This window comes from Ailuropoda melanoleuca, chromosome 5 (genome assembly GCF_002007445.2).
Source record: "Ailuropoda melanoleuca isolate Jingjing chromosome 5, ASM200744v2, whole genome shotgun sequence".
In the NCBI taxonomy this organism is placed as follows: Eukaryota; Metazoa; Chordata; class Mammalia; order Carnivora; family Ursidae; genus Ailuropoda; species Ailuropoda melanoleuca.
In genome coordinates, this window is record NC_048222.1 from 63,124,058 (window position 1) to 63,144,195 (window position 20,138).

The following is a 20,138-nucleotide window of genomic DNA, read 5'->3' on the forward strand; positions in this document are numbered from 1 at the left end:
AGGGGGTGGGGGAATGGGATAGACTGGTGATGGGTAGTAAGGAGGGCACGTATTGCATGGTGCACTGGGTGTTATACGCAACTAATGAAGCATCAAACTTTACATCGGAATCTGGGGATGTACTGTATGGTGATTAACACAATATAATAAAATAAAATTTAAAAAAAAAAAAGGATATCTTCTTTATTCTTAATGTTACAAATGTCAGAAACGTCTCTGGATAGAATCTTCTTAAACTTATCATTGCCTACTATTCAGGGGACCCTTTAAATGTGAAATTTCATGTCCTTTAGAGATAAGTTTTTCCATCATTTGAGTATTTTCTCTCTCATTTTCTTACCTCTACAACTCCCCTAAATCATCAATAATTNTCTTTGCAGGAAAAGTGAACACGGCAGTCTTATTGCAAATATTAAGAGTTATACGACGGGGGCGCCTGGGTGGCACAGCGGTTAAGCGTCTGCCTTCGGCTCAGGGCGTGATCCCGGCGTTATGGGATCGAGCCCCACGTCAGGCTCCTCTGCTATGAGCCTGCTTCTTCCTTTCCCACCCCCTGCTGTGTTCCCTCTCTCGCTGGCTGTCTCTATCTCTGTCAAATAAATAAATAAAATCTTTAAAAAAAAATAATAATAATAATTTCTTTTCCTCACCTACCTTTTTTCAAACAGACAAAGATTTCTTCATCTTCTTCCAGTTTTTATGTATATTTTTGTTTGGTTTTGGTTTCAGCAACATTTTTGCCTCCAAGACCTCTTCCCTGTTTCTACTGCTTTTCCACAGCAGTCATAACAAAAATATCTTCCCTCCTTTCCTCATCTTCCCAAACAGAACAAGAAAACTGATGGCTCCTAGAGCATAGTAAGACATGTTTTTTATACTGGTCTAATACCAGTGAGAAAAACAAAAAATACTTTGATAATTGGCTAGCTTTTGGAGTTAATTCAGGACAAGAATAGGACACGGGGTAAATACACTAAGCAAGAAAGCAAACTACTAAAGCCTTACAGATACATAGTTTTAATACTCATGTGGCTTCTGTAACTTACTCTTGTTACTTTGAAATGGGAAAGTATTGCTTTAAGTGTAAAATGGGGAAAAACTCAGTAAGGAGATATAGATAGAACTAAACTAATAATTCTTTATTTCATTTTAAACCTATTAAACCTTATTTATATATATAAAGATCTTTTAGGTATACGGAGGCAATATCTTATTTAAGCACTGAAATACCAATTAGAACAGTCTGGTACTCATCACAAAACAGACAACAGAAACCAGAAACAGACACAGACATAAATATTTTTCAATTTACTAAATGACAGGTGACATTTTAAGTCAGTAGGGAAAGTATTTCTTCTCAGTAAGTCATGGTAAAACTGCCTAGCCATATTGGGAAGATTTCCTCCCATAAATTTCACATCAAATAAATTCCATCAAATGAATTAATCTAATTAGTATTTAATCTTGCAGATAACGAAAGACATTCTAAGCAAGACTCCAAACACAGAAACCATAAAAAGTGTTTTTAAAAGACCACTAGACTTAACCATCCCTGCTTTTTCCTTTTTCAGACCAAGTGAGGGAACAGGGAAGAACTATTAACAAAACTAAAATATAAATTACAAAATTATAACCTGTGAAAAATGAAGCTCTTAGAAATGTAGGGGAAAACACAAGCGCTCCAATAAGAGGAAAGAATTCAAAAAGTCAAATTTACAGAAGTTTATGACAAAAGGTCAATAAACCTACTACTTGAAGAAATATAAATTTGAAAACAAAGTATCAATTTCTGCCTAATCAGATGAACTATCCAGTGTTAAAAGTATAGAAAATCCAGCACTATCCCACTATTGGTAAATGTGTACTTTGGTACAACTCAAGAAACATCTATAAACCTTCAAAGTGCTCTCATTGCCCCAGCAATTCCACTTTTAATAGCCTATCATGAACATGGATGTTCATCACTGCACTGTTTATAATAAAGAAAATATAAAAAGGCTAAAGGTCAGACCAAAAGGACTAATAATATGAAGACATTAAAACTAAAATTATAATATAGGTCTTTACTTGTTGATATGGAGAACAAAACATGACTTTATGATATCAAATTTCTAAAGGTTATGATACCACATACACAGTAGTTCCATTTCTACAGAAACATGTATGTATGCACACAAGTGTATTAACAGAAAATCCTGGAAGAACATACATTGAAATACTAAGTATCTACTCTGACTGAAATAAGTATGCAGCAATCAACAGCGAATGTAAATATAAACTGCCAAAAAAGGAATCTTGTCTCCGAATAAACTAAGAAGCAAAAATTCTTCAATTGTATGGCATAAATATATTCACTGTATTTCAACAAAATAAGATACAGAAAGGAAAAAAATCAAGAATGACATAATATGTAGTTTGGTGGGTCTACATAATATTTTATCAAAGAGGAAAAATAAGCTTTTCAAAATAGTACATAATGCTTAACTCAGTTATGCCCTTATCCTGTCCCCAAAACTCCACAATCACCTGGTGAATGGCTCAAATCAGGACCAGAGGGTCTTGTTACAAATTTCTTCTTTTAGAAAACAATGAGATGTATTAGTTGACTTGATTGTGATAATCATGTCACAACATATACCAAATCGTCATGTTGTACATTTTAAACACACGCAATTTTACTTGTCAATTATACCTCAATAAAAGCTGGGGGGAGGAGAATGATGGCTTCTACTGATCATGTGTATATTCAAAGAACAGGGAAGAGAAGGGAGACACAGAAAACAAATGAAGCTTCAAAGACATTCTGGAAGTCCAAATGAGAGAATGATTCAAATGTAGCATAAAAAAGCCATCTTCAAAAGACAAATTATATTTTAAAAAGGGATGGGTGTGTGTGTGCGTGCGCGCACACAAACCACAAAGAAAGAACTTAAGATAATAAGAATTTCTCAAAATTCTTACTAGACCACTGATTAAAGGATTAATGTAAGAAACAGTAATATTTGAAATCATCAAATTGTTCTGAAAAAATAAAACTATACACTTTTAACTCTCAATTAATACTCACTGTATTCTAGCTTCTTTCTCTTCTTTTTCTCTTTCAATTGTTCTTCCTCCTCCCTGACTCCCTCTTCTTCTTCTCTCTGCTCCTCTCCCAAAGCATCATAAAATACTGGATCACGATGAGCAGATTTCCTCTGGAAATGCTTAGCTTTGGATCCTCCTTTAACAAGTACAACTTTTCTTTTCAAACAAGTGCAGCCAAACATGCAGTCTGGTCGGCGGCAGTGAGCAGGCTGGCGCTTCTCCAAAGCTAGACTGGAACACACGCAACCCAATCGACAGAAGTCATTGTTGCATGGAGGGGCTCGTTTCCTTATGATTGTGTGGATGGGTTTAGTTTTGAGAGATGCCTAAAGTTAAAATAAAAAATTGTAAATCTACTGAATCATACCCCAACACCACCCACAACTTACAAGTCATATACGGGTCTACCTTTTTGGACTCTGAACGCTCAGTACTAATAGTACAAGATCAGCAGAATATTTAAAGGACAGCACGTGAATATAATCAGGACTCTGAACAATCTGCCTTTCTAAAGCATAGCACAGACACGAGAATATTTAAATTAATTATGGCCAGAATATCAACAGTGATGAATTTATTCTCAATAGAAATCACATGTAATGTTCAAAGGCAGGGGCTGACAAGACCCACAGGCCAAATCCAGCCTGTTTCATCAAGTTTCACTGGAACACAAAACGTCTGTGGCACTGTAACAGCAGAGTTGAGTAAATGCAACACAGTGTGTATGGCTTAACAAAGCCTAAAGTATTTACTACCTGGCCCTTTACAAAAATAGTTTGCTGACACCTGCTTTCCAGTAACTAATAAAAAGGGAATAGGATAATATGTACATAACAGTCTTTAGGAATGATTAATAATAAAGGACACACTGTGTATTTAATCCCAACATCCAATGATCTTCAGGTCTAGAATTTAATCACATAATTTAAAAATGGAAGGTAAGGCACACAAATTTCATGAGCAAAAAAAAAAATTAGTCACATGCTGTTTTATCATTTCATATGCACCAGAGGCTGCTAAGATAGATAAATCAATAAGTGAAAAATTCTCAATATAACATTTTATGAACTACAAAAGCTTTTTTCCACGGGTTTATAATTTTTAAAAATTTCTGAAATGTACTTTTAAGGAGAACTTTCAAAGCGGTTTTAACAAGATTAGCAAACATACTTGCCCACACGCTAGAGAATGAAATTAGAGATTTTCAGAATGGCCAGCTGACTTTATACAAGGTGAAAGACATTATCCAAAAGCACAACTGTACTGTCTCCCTCTAGTGGCAGGAGGGGATCTATAATAAGGTGTCTAGTTACAAAGAACAAATATAGAAGACAAGAGAATCTTCTTAATTATCCTATCACTAAGGTAACTAAATGCCTCATCCTTCCGCCAAAAAGCCCACTCCCATTTCCCCTCACTAACCTAATTCTTTCCAACCATGAACTAATATGCTTCTAAAAAACCAACAGATACTTACTTGAGCAGTAAGCAGAGTTGTTAAGGATACATCTGCTCGCTCTTCAGTGATATAGGTCCTTGGTTTCCCTTCCCAAAGTGCACAGTCTTCCAGGTCCATTAGCTTCACTTGAGATTTAGACAAGCCTGGAGGGCGAGTTCCCTGTTGCTGTTGCTGCTGCTGGTGGTGTGCCTGCCGCAAACTAATTTGCTTTGGAAATGTATTTTCATCTAAAGTTGGCACAACAAAGTTATTCACCTGATTTTCTGAGATGGTACTTGAAGAATTCTTGGCAACCTTATCTCCTGGCATCATATGAGCATGTTTCTGCTTTGGTGAAACAGGGTAGGGTAAAATGGATTTATAAGATGATTTAGTTCGGCCACCAAAAGTTGCCTGTTTGTTTTGAGACTTTGCCTTTCGAGAGGCAGGGGTCACAGAATGAGGCTTCAAAGAGTAGGAGGTAGAAGGGGAAATGGTAGATTGCTTCTTTAATACACTGTCAAGTGTTCGTACATAGCTGGTACTCTTGGTGGGAAGCTGGTATACCACAGGAGATGTGGGAGCATTAGAAGAGAAACCCATACTTGTTTCCATCAGCTTGCCTTCGTTTTCCAAGTACTCATCTAACTTATCACTGCAGAAAGCAGAACGGTTTTTCAGTGGACCTTCTGAATTTCCACCTAGAAATAAAGAGATGTAGATACTTAAAGAAATATATGGCAGATCTTTAGACCTCTAGAAAAATACACTAAAAAAGGCCAAAAGCATTAAGTTATAAGCTACTGAATCTTCTAAACTGTCCCTCCTCAGAACAAAGAAAAAAATATATAATATTAAACCAAGTGAAGAGATGGAATCATATATTCATTATATTAAAATCCATTATCTAAAACCATCTCATTACATATATTTACATTAATTTTTGCAAAGCGATAACAATAGTAATAATTAACACTAAGAGAAGAGTCTATAACCTTTGACAACATATGACCTTAGCAGAGAAACCACATTTAAGTAAAAACATAAGAGCAAAAAATATACTCAAGTCAAACCTCAACAGAACACCAAGAGATTATTTAACAGATTGTAGTATCTGGACTCTAATATAAAACATAAGGGAAGAGGTGAGGGCACAAAAAGAGATGTATAAAATTTAGTTTTTAAGGAATGAAAAAGCATAGTAGTAGACAGACAAAAATTACACTATTATAACACTGTACAAAGATTCAAAAATGATTAAAACTATTTTGAATACATGGTAAATTTATCTGGCTAGAATGTAAACTGCAAATAAGTGCAGTGGAAAAAGCACTAAGAAAGGAGACCAACAGGCACACAGTCAAAATGTTTGGGTTAGAAGTTTATTTGGAAGTGTAATGCTGTCAGGAATCACTCTATAGCTCTGAAGTATACGGTTCTGAAATAATACTTGGGAATGATGCTTATGATACTGCAGGAGTTGGGAGCCTGGGTGGCTCAGTCAGTTAAGCATCCAACTCTTGATTTCAGCTCAGGTCATGATCTCAGGGTTGTGAGATCAAGCCCCACATTGGGCTCTGTGCTGGGCATGGAACCCGCTTAAGATTCTTTCTCCCTCTGCCTCTGCCCCCTCCCCCCCAAAAAACTAAAAAATGGAAATAAAAAAATTAACTGTAGAAGTAACAGAAAGAAAGTGCAATGAAAAAAGGGTGCAGGGATTATTTAAGCCTGACGTGGTTCTGGATATGGAACATAGGGAATGATCAGATATTGACAAGACATTTACCTTCCATTTATTTTAAAGCATGTAAGAAGAGATAAAGAAAAACAACCTAAACTTACTTTTAACAAAAGGCTTTGGCCACATGTTTCACAACACATTTACTATTTTTTAAAAAGCATTACCTTCACTCCTAGATGCAGAAGCACTATGAAACTTTCCCCTCCATCCCTTGATTTTGGTGAAATCATTGGTCTTCCCTGTTCTAGAAACAAAGGGAAACCCAGCATCTATAAAAGAAAAAGTACAAGAGATGACCAAAATTCAAGCCAATATTTAATACCTAATTAAATAGTAAAACTTAATCTAAAATGTATACATTAAGACTATGCCACCAGGCAAAAAAATCTACCTTGAAATATCCTAAATGTCTCTACAAAGGGGCTTTTTTATTTACATCACAACTTTGTTTGACTTTACAAATGCTACACACTCACCAGGAGAGGCAGGGTTGGTTCCTGTAAGGTTCCAGAAAGGAAAGCTAGTAGCTGGAGCCAAAGGTAGCTGTACTCCCAAATATTTAAGATCAATGCTCATTGTCGGATCCACTGAATTCAATTTTAACCCCACTGCAAGGGAAAAGAATCACAAATTACACTGGGTTGTTGTTTTTTGTTTTGTTTTGTTTTTTTTAACCTTTAAGGTATGGGAAGAGGGTAAAGGAGAGAATGGAGAGCAGAAATGAAATAAAAATTAAAAGTGGCGAAGAGACTAAATTTAAGGTGACCCCATGATCCTCACCTCCTGATATTACATATTTTTGTAATCCTCCTCCTTCCCCTCGAGTATGGATAGGGCCTGTGCTTCATTTCTAACATACAAAAAGTGGCAAAAGGGATGGGATATACATGGTTTGGTGTATGTGATAATATGACCACATGTATCACCCATCTTGCTAAAGCTGCAAGGACATATATTCTGCCAACAACCTGAGGGCAACTGGAAGCAGAATCCCGCTAGTCAAGCCTCTGAGAAACCAGACCTGACATCTTGACTGCAGTACTGTGAGACACTAAACAGAGGATCCAGTTAAGCCATGTCCAAACTCCCAATCCAAAGAAAATGAGACAGTATAGGTCTTAGGTTTATGGTAATTTGTTAAGCAACAATACATAACTAATACATAAACATAGCAGAATTAAGACCATTTGTAATCCAGAGACTTTCTAGGACTTTTTTTTTTTTTAAGATTTTATTTATTTATTTGACAAGAGAGTGAGACAGCGAGAGAGGGAATACAAGCAGGGGGAGTGGGAGAGGGAGAAGCAGGCTTCCCGCTGAGCAAGGAGCCCCGTGCAAGGCTCGATCCCAGGACTCTGGGATCATGACCTGAGCCGAAGGCAGATGCTTAACAACTGAGCCACCCAGGCACCCTTCTAGAACTTTTAATACAAATTTGCCATAGACTAAGCTTCTGGCCTGAATTGTGGCTCCTAATTACCTAATAATTATTAGTGATACTTATGGTTAATTGAGCCTATAAATATTATAACTTATTTGTAGATTAAGAGGTACTCTTTTGGGAAAGTATTTACTTAACATATCCTTTTACAGTCTTTGGTGGGATTTTACCCCCCTTAACATTTTACAACTGAGATTTGTCTACTTTGACAGATTTATCTCCGGATCATCTATTTTCACCACTGTACACTACTCCAGATTATGAAAACATAGTCCTCCCAATTTAATCACTACTCTCCTACAGACGAGAATCAGGTTGTTTCCTAAATTTTTAAATTTTTTTTGAGTATAGCTGACACATGTTAAAATACCACTAACTATATTCCTTATGCTGTACCTTTCATCCCTGTGACTTACTCATTCCTTAACTGGAAGCCTCTATCTCCCAGCTTCATTCATCCATTTTAGGGATTTTCTATTTTTAACAATTACAAGCAGTGCTCCAGTGTAATTATTCATTGTGTACAAGAATGTGCATCACACATGTGATGTGTGAGAGCTCCTCTGGTCCATTTAGCTTTTCCTTGCAGCATTTAACCAGGAATGGAGTTGCTAAATAATGGGGTATGTTCATCTTTCAATTGTACTGGATATTGTGAATGCTCAACATATTTGTGGCTGCCCAAAATATTCTGAACACCCTTCCCCTAGCTGTTACTTTTTTCCATTATAACTCCAATCTCTTCAAGGTAGGTGTTAGGAAAAACTCACTTTCCACCTTCCCTTGCAGTTTACATGCAGACATGTAACACAGGTTTTGCCAATCAGCTGTACCCATGAAAGACTTCAATTTGGGAAGAGCAGCATGAAGGAATATTATGCAGGACTGTGTGAGTGACGGTGTTGAGCCAAGAATTTTTAGAGGTAGAAGTAACCAAGGTCCTGGTTGTACGCATACTGTGTGCAGTGTCCATATTGAAAATGGTGATTGTCCAATGTTGTGGACTGCTTGTGTGCGCCTTCTGCAAAAGTAATGGGTGCATTTTTCCTGACTGCACAGTCCTAGAGTGTGTTTTTCTGGCTTTTCAGGAGATTCTGTAAGTCATCTGATACTCTTTAATAAATTTATCTTCTATTTCATCTGTAGAGTCTGATATTCACTGCTAAGAAGTTTAATGATACACTTGGTTATTCTGAACCCTTCTTGTGTAATGGCACATAAAATAATTTGGGGCACCTGGGTGGCTCAGTCGGTTAAGTGTCTGCCTTCGGCTCGGGTCATGATGCCAGGGTCCTGGAATCAAGCCCCCCGGCGGGCACCCTACTCAGTGGTGAGCCTGCTTCTCCTCCTTCCCTCTGCTGCTCCCCCTGCCTGTGTTCTCTCCAATAAATAAATAAATAAAATCTTTTAAAAAATTATAATTATACAACAAACTGGGATAAACCTGAGGCTGCTTGTAGCTGGAGGCAACCAGCTCTACAGTTATTAATTACCCTTGGCCAAGCTTGGCCATTCTGAGGAGATCACTATCTCAAGAGTGTATTATCTGCCACATATCATGGATAACCATGTGCAACAATGCACTAATTGGGAATCTGTGAACTAAATAATGCCAAATTACTCTCAATTTATACTCCCTCCAATAGTGCATAAGAGCTCTTGCTGATCCAATTTCTCTTCAACATTTGATGTCAGTGTTAACACTTGTTCCAAATCTTCTGCTTTAAATTCATATCCTATTATTCTTAAATTTGTATTTTTCTGTTATAAATGATCATCTTCTCATTTGGGTTCATTCACCTCTGAATTACTGGCTTCATATTATTGTGCAGAAAAATGTTTAACTTAAATTTTAATAAAACTGAAGCCAAAAGGAGTTCAAAGTATTAAGTATTGTAGTAATAGCCATTAAAAGTCATAGGTACAGGTTTCCAATAAAAGGTTTACATAATACTCGTCCCCTGAAAAGTGAAGGCATTAGATAGGTTATGAGCCACTAACTCTTATGGTTAATTTGTGTATCCTCCACACAGAACTTACCTGAACGTAAGAGATCATTATATTACTATGCTGTTTTAGTATTTAAGTCCAATTCTTTAAATATTTTATTTTTATTTAATTACATGATATGATTAACATTAACATCAATAAAACATTCCTTCCAGGGGCACCTGGCGGGTTTAGTCGGTGGAGCACGCAACTCTTGATCTGGGGATTATGAGCCCAATCCCCACAATGAGTGTGAAGACCGCTTAAAAATAAAATCTGGGTTGTTGTTTTGTTTTGTTTTTTTTAAGACTTTATCTATTTATTTGACAGAGAGAGATAGACAGCCAGCAGGAGAGGGAACACTAGCAGGGGGAGTGGGAGAGAAAGAAGCAGGCTCCCAGGGGAAGAGCCTGACATGGGGCTTGATAACAGAACTCCGGGATCACGCCCTGAGCCGAAGGCAGACACTAATGACTGAGCCACCCAGGTGCCCCTAAAATCTGGGTTTTTTTGAATTTATTTTTATTTTTAAAGACTTCATTTACTTCTTTGAGAGACAGAGAAAGGAAGAGAGAGAGAAAACACGAGCAGGTGGAGGGGCAGAGGGACAAGCAGATTTCCCACTGAGTGGGGAGCCCCAGCTGGCGCTCGATCCCAGGACCATGAGACAGATCATGACCTGAGCTGAAGTCAGAAGCTTAACCAACTGAGCCACCCAGGTGCCCCTATTTATTTGAGAGAAAGAGAGAAAAAGAGGGCACGCGCGTGCACATGCATGAGCAGAGGGAGGGGCAGAGGGAGAGAACCCTCAAGCATACCCCCCAACCACAAGGGTGGAGCCCAACACAGAGCTCATTCCAAGGACCCTGAGATCATGACCTGAGCCAAAACCAAGAGTCGGCTGTTAAACCAACTGAGCCACCCAGACACCCCAAAAATAAAATCTTTTAAGCAAATAAAATAATTCTTTCCTCATGTTTCCAATCAATCAGGGAAAAATCAGATTGGGAGTCAAAACAACTGGTTTCTAGTCCTACGTTTGGGCTAAATTTCTCTCGGCTTTCGCTTCCTCATCAGTAAAATAAGTACTAATCCACCACACTGGGTTTTATGTTTTAAGAATTTATTGCACTTCTCTATGAAATACTAATACAGGTGGTAATAGAGATAAAAGACATTTCCCAGACCTCAAGGAGCTTTAGTGTTATTTTCTCAACTGACTCATTAGTAGTTATAATGGTGTAAATAAGTCCCGAGAGGGGTAAGCAAAAAGAAATAACACTTGAAAAGCCCAAGGGAATGTGGTAAAATTTTACTGAGTGTGTCATTCTTAAGTCAGAGTAAGTAGAATTAACTAGGAAAGGTGGGAAGGGACAGCAGAGTAGAGCCACAAAGCAAGGTACTCAGAAATTCAAGTGAAAACTGAATCCTAAATAAAGGATAAAATGAGATACTATAGGGCTTTAAGAGAGAAATACTATTATTATTGACAAAAAAATGCCGGAACAGCTGCCTACATAGATGGTAAAAAGAAAGGAATTAAGTTGATAAAAAACATACCCATACGTAGACCTGCAAAATCTAGACCCCACACAATCAAATTAAGAGACTGTTTTTCCTATTTTCTTGTGTGTTTACTTGTATTTTAAACTTCCACTTTCCCCCAAAAGTGAAAACAAGTTCTAAAAACAACAAAAAGACAAATTTATTTTAAATATACCTATCAATTTTTTAAAGCCATAAAAGTAGAAGTCAATGGCACATAAACAATATTCAAAGTAATTCCCCATTTAGCTTATCTATACTATCCTGAAATGTTTGCCCTGCAAGAAAATCCTTCCCTGTTCAACACATACATGAGACCTACACTTACTTAGTTTCCTATGAATGAGATTAACTTGCAGAAAAGATACCTAAATAATTCATGGAAAGCATATCCCCACAAAAACATAAAATCCTTTGCACATATGACAGTTTAAACTAAATTATACTCCTAAATGCTTCTGCCTTTTCACCAGATTAGGAACTACTTCTTAAAAACATATTATCACACCATTACAAAAAAAAAAAGACTCCTAAAGACAGAACTGAAAAAAAGATACACTTCAGGTTCAAAGGCAGAGTCACCTAAGATAATAAACTGTAGTTTAAAAAAAAAAAAAAAAAAAGGGGGCGCCTCGGTGGCTCAGTCCTTAAGCGTCTGCCTTCGGCTCAGGGCGTGATCCCAGAATCCTGGGATCGAGTCCCACATCAGGCTCCTCCACTGGGAGCCTGCTTCTTCCTCTCCCACTCCGCCTGCCTGTGTTCCCTCTCTCACTGGCTGTCTCTCTCTATCAAATAAATAAATAAAATCTTTTAAATAAAAATAAATAAAAATAAAAATGCCTGGGATGCCCGGGTGGTTCAGTTGGTTAAGCATTATCCAACTCCTGACTTGGGCTCAGTCATGATCCCAGGGTCATGAGACTGAGCCCCACATTGGCTCCACACTGGGCACAGACCCTGCCTGAGATTCTCTTGCCCCCTCTCCCTCTGCCCCTCCCCCTGCTTGTGCACGTGTGCACACTCGTGCTCTCTCCCCCCCCCAAAAAATAAATAAAACATTTAAAAAAAATGCCTGTCCCAGCTAAACACACTAAAATATAAAGCACCCACAAAAACACACTCAAGAGGAATAAACTCCTATATAACTAACCAGCACAGAAAAGCAAATACATATAAAAAAGAAAAGCTCCAGTTAACTATCAATTTAACACTACACTCAATATTTTTTTAAAAATCCAGAGTCACAGAGATCTAGATAGAAAGACTGCCATAAAGGAATTCAACATTATAACTGACAAAAGTTCACAGTGATATAATAAACAAATAGGTTGCAACAACATCAACAAGGATGGCCCTTTAGAGTACAATGTGAAGTGACATAAGTCAATCAGAGAAGGACAAATATCATGTATCACTCATGTGGAATTTAAGAAACAAAACAAATGAACAAAGGGCGAAAGAAAGTAACAAATGAAGAAACAGACTGTTAATTAGAACTGATGGTCACCAGCGGGGAGGGGCATAGGGGCATGGAAGGAAATAGGGGATGGGGATTAAGGTATGTACTTGTGATGAGCACTGGATGATGTAAGGAATTGATAAATCACCATATTGTACATTTGAAACTAATGTAACTGTATGTTAACTAACTGGAATTAAAATAAAAACTTTTTTAAAAATTGGGGGAAAAAGATAAATCTCTGGTGCAGAGGAATTCCAATGAATTTATATGCTCATACTCCACCTCAAGAAAGCAGAGCGTAACTTCCAATCACTAAATATGGACTACCCAGTGACTTCCAAAGAGTACAACATGGAAAGGTCAGTGATAAATCATGTTGATAAAATGTACCCTCGATGTGATGGGATGAGAATGGCACTCCACCTCTGTGATCTTCCTCTCATGAACATACAACCTCAGTCTAAACATGAGAAAAACATCAGATGAAACTCAACTGAGAGACATTCTACAAAATATCTGACCAGTACTCCTCAAAATTGTCAAGGTCATTAAAAATTTTTAAATCTGAGTAACTGTCTCAGCTAAGAGGATCCTAAGGAGACATGACTACTAAATGTGATTTCCTAGACGGAATCCTGGAACCAAAAAGTAAGGGAATCTGAATAAAGTATGGACCTCAGTTAATATTAATATATCGATACTGTCTCACTAATTTTAACACACTATACTAATGTTAAGATAATAAGGGAAACGGAACGAAAAGTATACGAGAACTCTACTACATTCTCAATTTTCCTACAAACCTAAAACTTAGCTAAAATAAAAAAAATTTAGGGACACCTGGGTGGCTCAATCATTAAGGATCTGCCTTCAGCTCATGTCATGATCCCAGGGTCCTGAGGTTGAGCCCCGAATCTGGCTCCCTGCTCAGCAGGGACTCTGCTTCCTCTCCCTCTGCCCCTCCCCCCACTCCTATGTACATGTGAGTGCTCGCGCTCTCTCTCATTCTCTAAAATAAATAAATCTTTTTTAAAAGATTTTTAATTGACATAGACTTGACTTGGTAACAGTGAAGTAGAAATGATTCTACAAAAATAACTTCAAAGTTCAAAAACAGATAATTTCACATTGACAGGAAATAAATCAATTTGGATGTAATAAAGATAGTACAGGAGACAGAAAGAAACTATAGTTCTGTGGAAAACAAAATTAAGATTCTTATTTTATTTTAGCAACAAGACTACTGCCACCAATAAAAACGCTTCCTCAAGCTAAACATTTCTTCCACAACTTCAAAGCAAACTCAAAAATCTTTTGAAGTTTTTCAAGTTTTCAGCTCCAAAGATAATTTTAAGTGCTTATATTCTAAAAAATAATGAAACTCCACAGTTAATAGAATACAAAGAAATATGACATTATTGAAGTAAAATTTAACAAATTATTTCAATCATCAATTTTTAGAGACAGACCTTAAAGGGACCTGTGATTGGGATCACTCAGTTACTACAAATACTTAGCCAATGTAACTTATTTTTCTGAAATTCTAAGTCTTAAGAAACAAAGGCTGAGGAGTACGGGGATATCTGCCAAAACAAAACAGAAAAATCCAAAATAGATCTCCACCTCACACCTTATGAATAGTACCATATGAATTACAGATTTAACTGTTTTTTGTTTGTTTGTTTGTGGGGCGGCTGGGTAGCTCAGTCAGTTGAGAGTCCAACTCTTAATTTCGGCTCAGGTCATGACTGCGAGGTCCTGGGATTAAGCCCCGTGTCTGACTCCACGCTCAGCGCAGTCTGCTGGTTCCTCTCTGTTTCTACCCCTACTTGCATCTCTCTCTCAAATAAGTAAATAAAATCTTTAAACAAATAAAATAATAAAACTATATAAGAATACAGTTGAATTAATTTTAACAACATGAAGATTAAGTAAAAACTTGTCAATGACACCAAATGCAGAATCTGTAACAGCAGGTGAAAACTGATGGTTCACCCATTTTTTGTTTGGCTCAGTGTTTAAAGCTTCACCCAAAAAACTAGTATCAGCTTCTACCACTTAGAAATTGAGCATCATTACATAAAAATTGATTGTTTCTACTGAACAATGAGAATTTCTGAAAATACTAGGCCAACCTTCCCATATGACAATAATCCACAGATGTGATTACCCCTTTAAAAGAGGCACCTATGTTCCAGCCTGCCAGAGTCCAACCTCGTACACAAAATCAGGCTAATTTCATTTGGTTACTTGCTTAGGTTTCAGGAGCATTCGACTTTGAACCCCAACTACACAAGAGAAAAAAATGAGATTTGACTACAATATATGCAGGGGAAGGAAAAAACAAACTCAAACCCTAACCGGCCAGGAAATAATAGGCAAACAGACCAGAGCAAAAAGACCAGCAGGGAGCAATGAATATATTTACCTCTAGAACAAAGACTGAAACAAAAGTAGGGATTAGGTTGAAAGATATTTATACATTATCAGAGTACATAACAAAATGTGGAAGCAGGAGAGAGAAAAAAGATAAAGGAAAAGTTAACTGATAGAGTTAAGAGAATACTATTTAAATAAAATGGCAGAAATGAAAGCTAACAATAAATGATACTTAATGTTATTTACCATTAAGACTATGATGTGACTGTAACTGTCCCATTACAATCCACGGTACCCCTCTGAGATTACACTGTCACACAAGCAGCCTCGTATTAAAGCAAAAGTTCTTCAAGTATTACTAGCTGATTTAGAAACTGATCATTTTATAAATCATTTTGTTAGCATGTAATGCTTAGACTCTCATGTAAATGACCCATTATATAATGTAAATCAGTTCAACAATCCTTTGTGGGGGGGACCGACTAATACTCAAAAACTCAATAAACTACTCCAAAAAGCACACCTAAAATCAAATATACAAGAAACTAAAAACTGGGGCATTGTTTACAATCTCTTATTTACAGCAAGTGGAAAAGTCAGTAGTTGCTATGATGGTTAATAAGTATATACCAATCCCTCCTAATCCACAGGGGATACATTTTAAGACCCTCAGTGGACGGACCCTCAGATCTAGTACCAAACCCTGATACATACACATACATACACACACACACACACACACACACAGTTTTCTCCTAGACATACACACATACTTATGATAAAGTTTAATTTATAAATTAGGGACAATAAGGAAAATAACAGAATAATTATATAAGAATATACTACAATAAAAGTTACGGAATGTGGTCTTTCTCTGTCAAAATATCTTATTATACTGTTCTCACCATTCTTCTTGTGATGATGTGAGATGATAAAATGCCTTATGTGATAAAATGAAGTGAGGTGAATGATGTAGGCATTGTCACATAGTGTTAGGCTACTATTGACCTTCCGACCAAACGTCAGGAGGAGGATCATCTGCTTCCAGTAGGTGAAACCACGGAAAGAGAGACCACACACCGGCCCCCGGGGGGGGGGGGGGGGGCAAAGAGAAGACTAGTATAGATTTCAATATTAAAATACAGGATTGGGGCGCCTGGGTGGCACAGCGGTTAAGCGTCTGCCTTCGGCTCAGGGCGTGATCCCGGCGTTGTGGGATCGAGCCCCACATCAGGCTCCTCCGCTGTGAGCCTGCTTCTTCCTCTCCCACTCCCCCTGCTTGTGTTCCCTCTCGCTGGCTGTCTCTATCTCTGTCAAATAAATAAATAAAATCTTTAAAAAAAAAATAAAAAATAAAAAATAAAAAATAAAATACAGGATTAAGCAACATAATCAAAGTCAAGATAATTTATTACAAAATAGAGATAATGTGAAAATTTTAACTGACGTCCCAAGCAATACATGAAATACACAAAATATGTTTACAGCCACAAAATGAGAAAAGTATTTTATTTACACACTTACATATTACAAGTATATAAGAATAATTAGGACCCCCCCGAAAAACACACACACACACACACACACACACACACACACAAACAAAAGCAACTAAAACTTAAAAGTGAGAAACAGGGAAGAAAATGCTGGGTTTTAAGACAGAAAAAACACCACTTTCTTATTATGACACAGTTTTTAAATGCATATTATGCTTCACAGTGACAATTATCTTCAGAGTTGGAAAGGTTTTTGCTAGGATAAAAAAAACCTAGAGAAGCTTTTAAATTAACAAGAAGAAGAATCAGAGAAAAAACACAAGCTGAGAGAGGTATTAAAAGAAATGAAATCAAGAATGGGGGGGGGGAAGGAGGAAAAACAAAAATGGGGAAGAACAACAGAAAAAGGAGAGAAGAGGGAAAAGAAAAAGGAGACAAAAAAAGAGAACAAAATTAAAAATTGGCTTGTATATATATTTTTTAAAAATATTACCTTCTTGAAGACCAGGATGTATCACCTGCTTATGCCGCAAGGCCTTCAAATCTTCTATCAATTCCTTTTCCAGCTGGGAAATTCTTGCTCTGCAACCTACTCAGAAAACAAACAATGACAAAATAAATTGCTGTATACTACAGAAAATGAAACACTGCATCTTTCACTTCGAGAGCCAAATCGCAAATATCTCTCCTTTCACACTATTATATAATACCTGGGTCATTTGTGGTTGATGCCTGAAGACTACAGGGTTCTTCAGTTGTCCCATCAACTGCATGAATGTCAAGAGCTTCCTAAATATAAAAAAAGAAAAAAGGTAGTATCACTTCTAAAAATTTAAATGTAAACCAGGAACCTTTTTTTCTGATACTTTTGATATTTTTCAAATGTTCTACATTAATAGCATTTCAACCAGAAGGGAAAAAAATCCAAAAAATAGCTCATAAAACTGTTTATGCCAAATAACATACTGATTTCTTATAGCCCATGCAAAGATAGCTTACTCAGCAATTAACAAAGAGAGAGGAAAAGACCAGCTAAAGAGAATTCAACCTCTCTGTAGCCAATTTAGAAATACCAGGCTTCTATAAAGATCTAAAAGAAAAATAATGTAATTGAAGAGTTGGAGTAAAATAACTATCCATGTAAGACAACAGAATTTCTAAGACAGTATTAGTTGTACTCTGCTATTGCTGATGAAAATCAGAGAATGGGGTATTCTAAAATAGTCAATTTTTCATGTATGTATGCCTTTTTAGAGTCCATAATAATGTAAATTCCAGTAAGATCCAACAAGTTTTAAAATTCCAGCTAAATGCAGTTCAACAATCATGTCAAAGCAGACATGTAAGTACATTCAAACAAAATACCTTAAGTGGTGCCTGTTAATTAAACCAAACATTTTGGAAACACTCCCCTCCCTACACAAACACCTTCACATAACAGGTGCATTACAAAAAAACAAGATTCTTAGTTATCAACCAGTATACAATTCCAGAATCACTATCCGACCTCCAAAGAAATGCTGAAAATGATAATCTTACCTTTGATTCAAAGGAAACAAAGAGAACACCATCCACGTCTTCCAGATCAGGCTTCACATCTGGAAAGGTACTCCCAGGACCCATAGGAGTGTTCTTTGTAGAAGTTAAAGATTTTCCTGTGTTTTTAGGTGGTCGCCCTGCCTTAGAGAGTTTCAATTTTCGTGGCCTTCCTCTTTTTCCAGGGACATTTGAAGGGACATTCTGATTAGCGTTCACAACTTTGGAGGCTGTTGAAATCTTAAGCATAGTTGTTCTCCTTCTGCCCAAGTCCTCTTTTCCTAAAAATGGGTCCCCGGCTGAACTCTTTGAGCTGTCAGGTACTCTTTCTGAGTTAATGCTGTCAGATAGCTCAGGATATTTCCATTGAGGTTCTTTAAGTAAGGGATATTTCTGTACCACTCTGAGATCTGGTGAATGTTTTCTAAGACTATTTTCTGATTCCTTGCCTAAGCAGAAGCCAGTCTCATTGGAATTTTCAATGTACGTAGGCAAATAGTCTAATTCTGCCAATACAGAAGATTTATCCTTTCGAGATGTGGAAAGCATGTTATCAGGGAGCTCAGAAATCTTCACTGTGCTTTTGGTGACAGCACAGGGCTCCAGATAGACTACTGGCATCTTTCCAGCGTCTAACTTGAACATTTTAGCTTGAGCAACACCTGACGGGCTATTTGGTAGCCATTTAGAAGACGGATGGTCAGCTTCTAGGTTATCAACTTTATTGTGCCTTTTCAGCTGTTTCTCTAGTATAGGATCATCATCACTGTTTGAGTATACATCTGTTTCCTCATCTGTCTCTTCCTGTTTTATAGTTACCCCTTCCGGGCACTCAGCAAGTTCATATTCATAATCATCTACAGGCTCCTCTTTAATAACAACATTGAAGTTTCCATTCGGGTCTAATGGTGACACTACATGGGAGCCGTCTTCAAAATTGTTGGCAACAAGACTGAAGAGACAGGGGAGGGAGGTTAAAAACGGCAAAAGTAAGACTCAGGAGAAAAAAAAAAAAGAAAAACCGTTGGAAACCAAGTGACACATCAGATTTCATGAGCCATTCTTCAAAAAACACTGTATAACTTAACAAAGTTCTCAAAAACAGTTTATCAACATCACACTTTTACTCTTTCCATCAATTTCTCACAAAAACTATATAGGATAAAGAGTAAGGTTTTACAAGTAACCTTATCACGAATAAAAAGCAAGACAAAACACTTAATTTTACTAATGGTATTTTTCAAATAAACTCAATTTTGACAGTCAGTAGGGCAGTGACCCAAAATCAAACTAGAACTAATCAACATACCAATTTACCACAATAAAAAGCAAACAAATGTCCATTACAACTAAGAATCGCAATAAACATCAGGAAAGGACTTTCAAACTGCCTGATCTGTTTTAACTGAGATAAAATTCATACAATATAAAACATAACTGGCTGGCTCAGCTGGTAGAGCATGTGACTCTATTTATCTAGGGGTTTTAAGTTCAATCCCCACGATGGGTGTAGAAATTACTTAAAAATAAAATCTTAGAAAAGAAACCCCACAAACATCATTTTAACAATTCAGAAACGTACAAGCCAGTATTTTTTTTAGTTTATTCATAATGTTGCTCCCAGGTGATTTTCAACTCTAATATAGAAAAACTCACTTTCAATGTAATGAATCCACCATTAATTCTTCCAAAATAAAAGGGTAGGGTAGTTGGAAGAAGTACATACAACCCAGGTAAACTCAGTGCTTTTCATTAAAAAAAAAAAATCATCTTTTTAGCACCCCCCTGCTCCCAATTAACCACTGGAAAGCATATAAATTGTACCAATATAACTTGAGGACGTGTTAGAACTACTAACTAACCCAGTTAAAGTCCCTTGTCTTTGTAAAATTTTTCATTACTCTCAAATACACACAAAGCAACCCTTACAACAATGTGTAAGGGTTCCTTGCACAACTTAAGATCTTGACCTTATTCAAAAATCCTTCAATGGAGGACTTCCACTTCCAGTTAGAATGTGGAAG

At 36.9% G+C, this 20,138-nt stretch overlaps 1 protein-coding gene across 8 annotated transcripts in view; it reads right to left on the reverse strand.

The window, feature by feature from the left end:
* The window catches only part of MGA (MAX dimerization protein MGA), a 94,132-nt gene that overhangs the window by 49,809 nt on the left and 24,185 nt on the right, over positions 1-20,138 (reverse strand). For all 8 annotated transcript variants that reach the window (XM_034661116.1, XM_034661112.1, XM_034661111.1 and 5 more), the window contains exons 2-8: positions 18,118-19,066; positions 17,289-17,367; positions 17,072-17,167; positions 6,743-6,874; positions 6,431-6,535; positions 4,565-5,226; positions 3,068-3,413 (exon numbers count right to left, since the gene is read on the reverse strand). In XM_034661116.1, the coding sequence (XP_034517007.1) occupies positions 3,068-3,413; positions 4,565-5,226; positions 6,431-6,535; positions 6,743-6,874; positions 17,072-17,167; positions 17,289-17,367; positions 18,118-19,066 (2,369 nt within the window). The remainder of the gene's footprint in view (positions 1-3,067; positions 3,414-4,564; positions 5,227-6,430; positions 6,536-6,742; positions 6,875-17,071; positions 17,168-17,288; positions 17,368-18,117; positions 19,067-20,138) is intronic.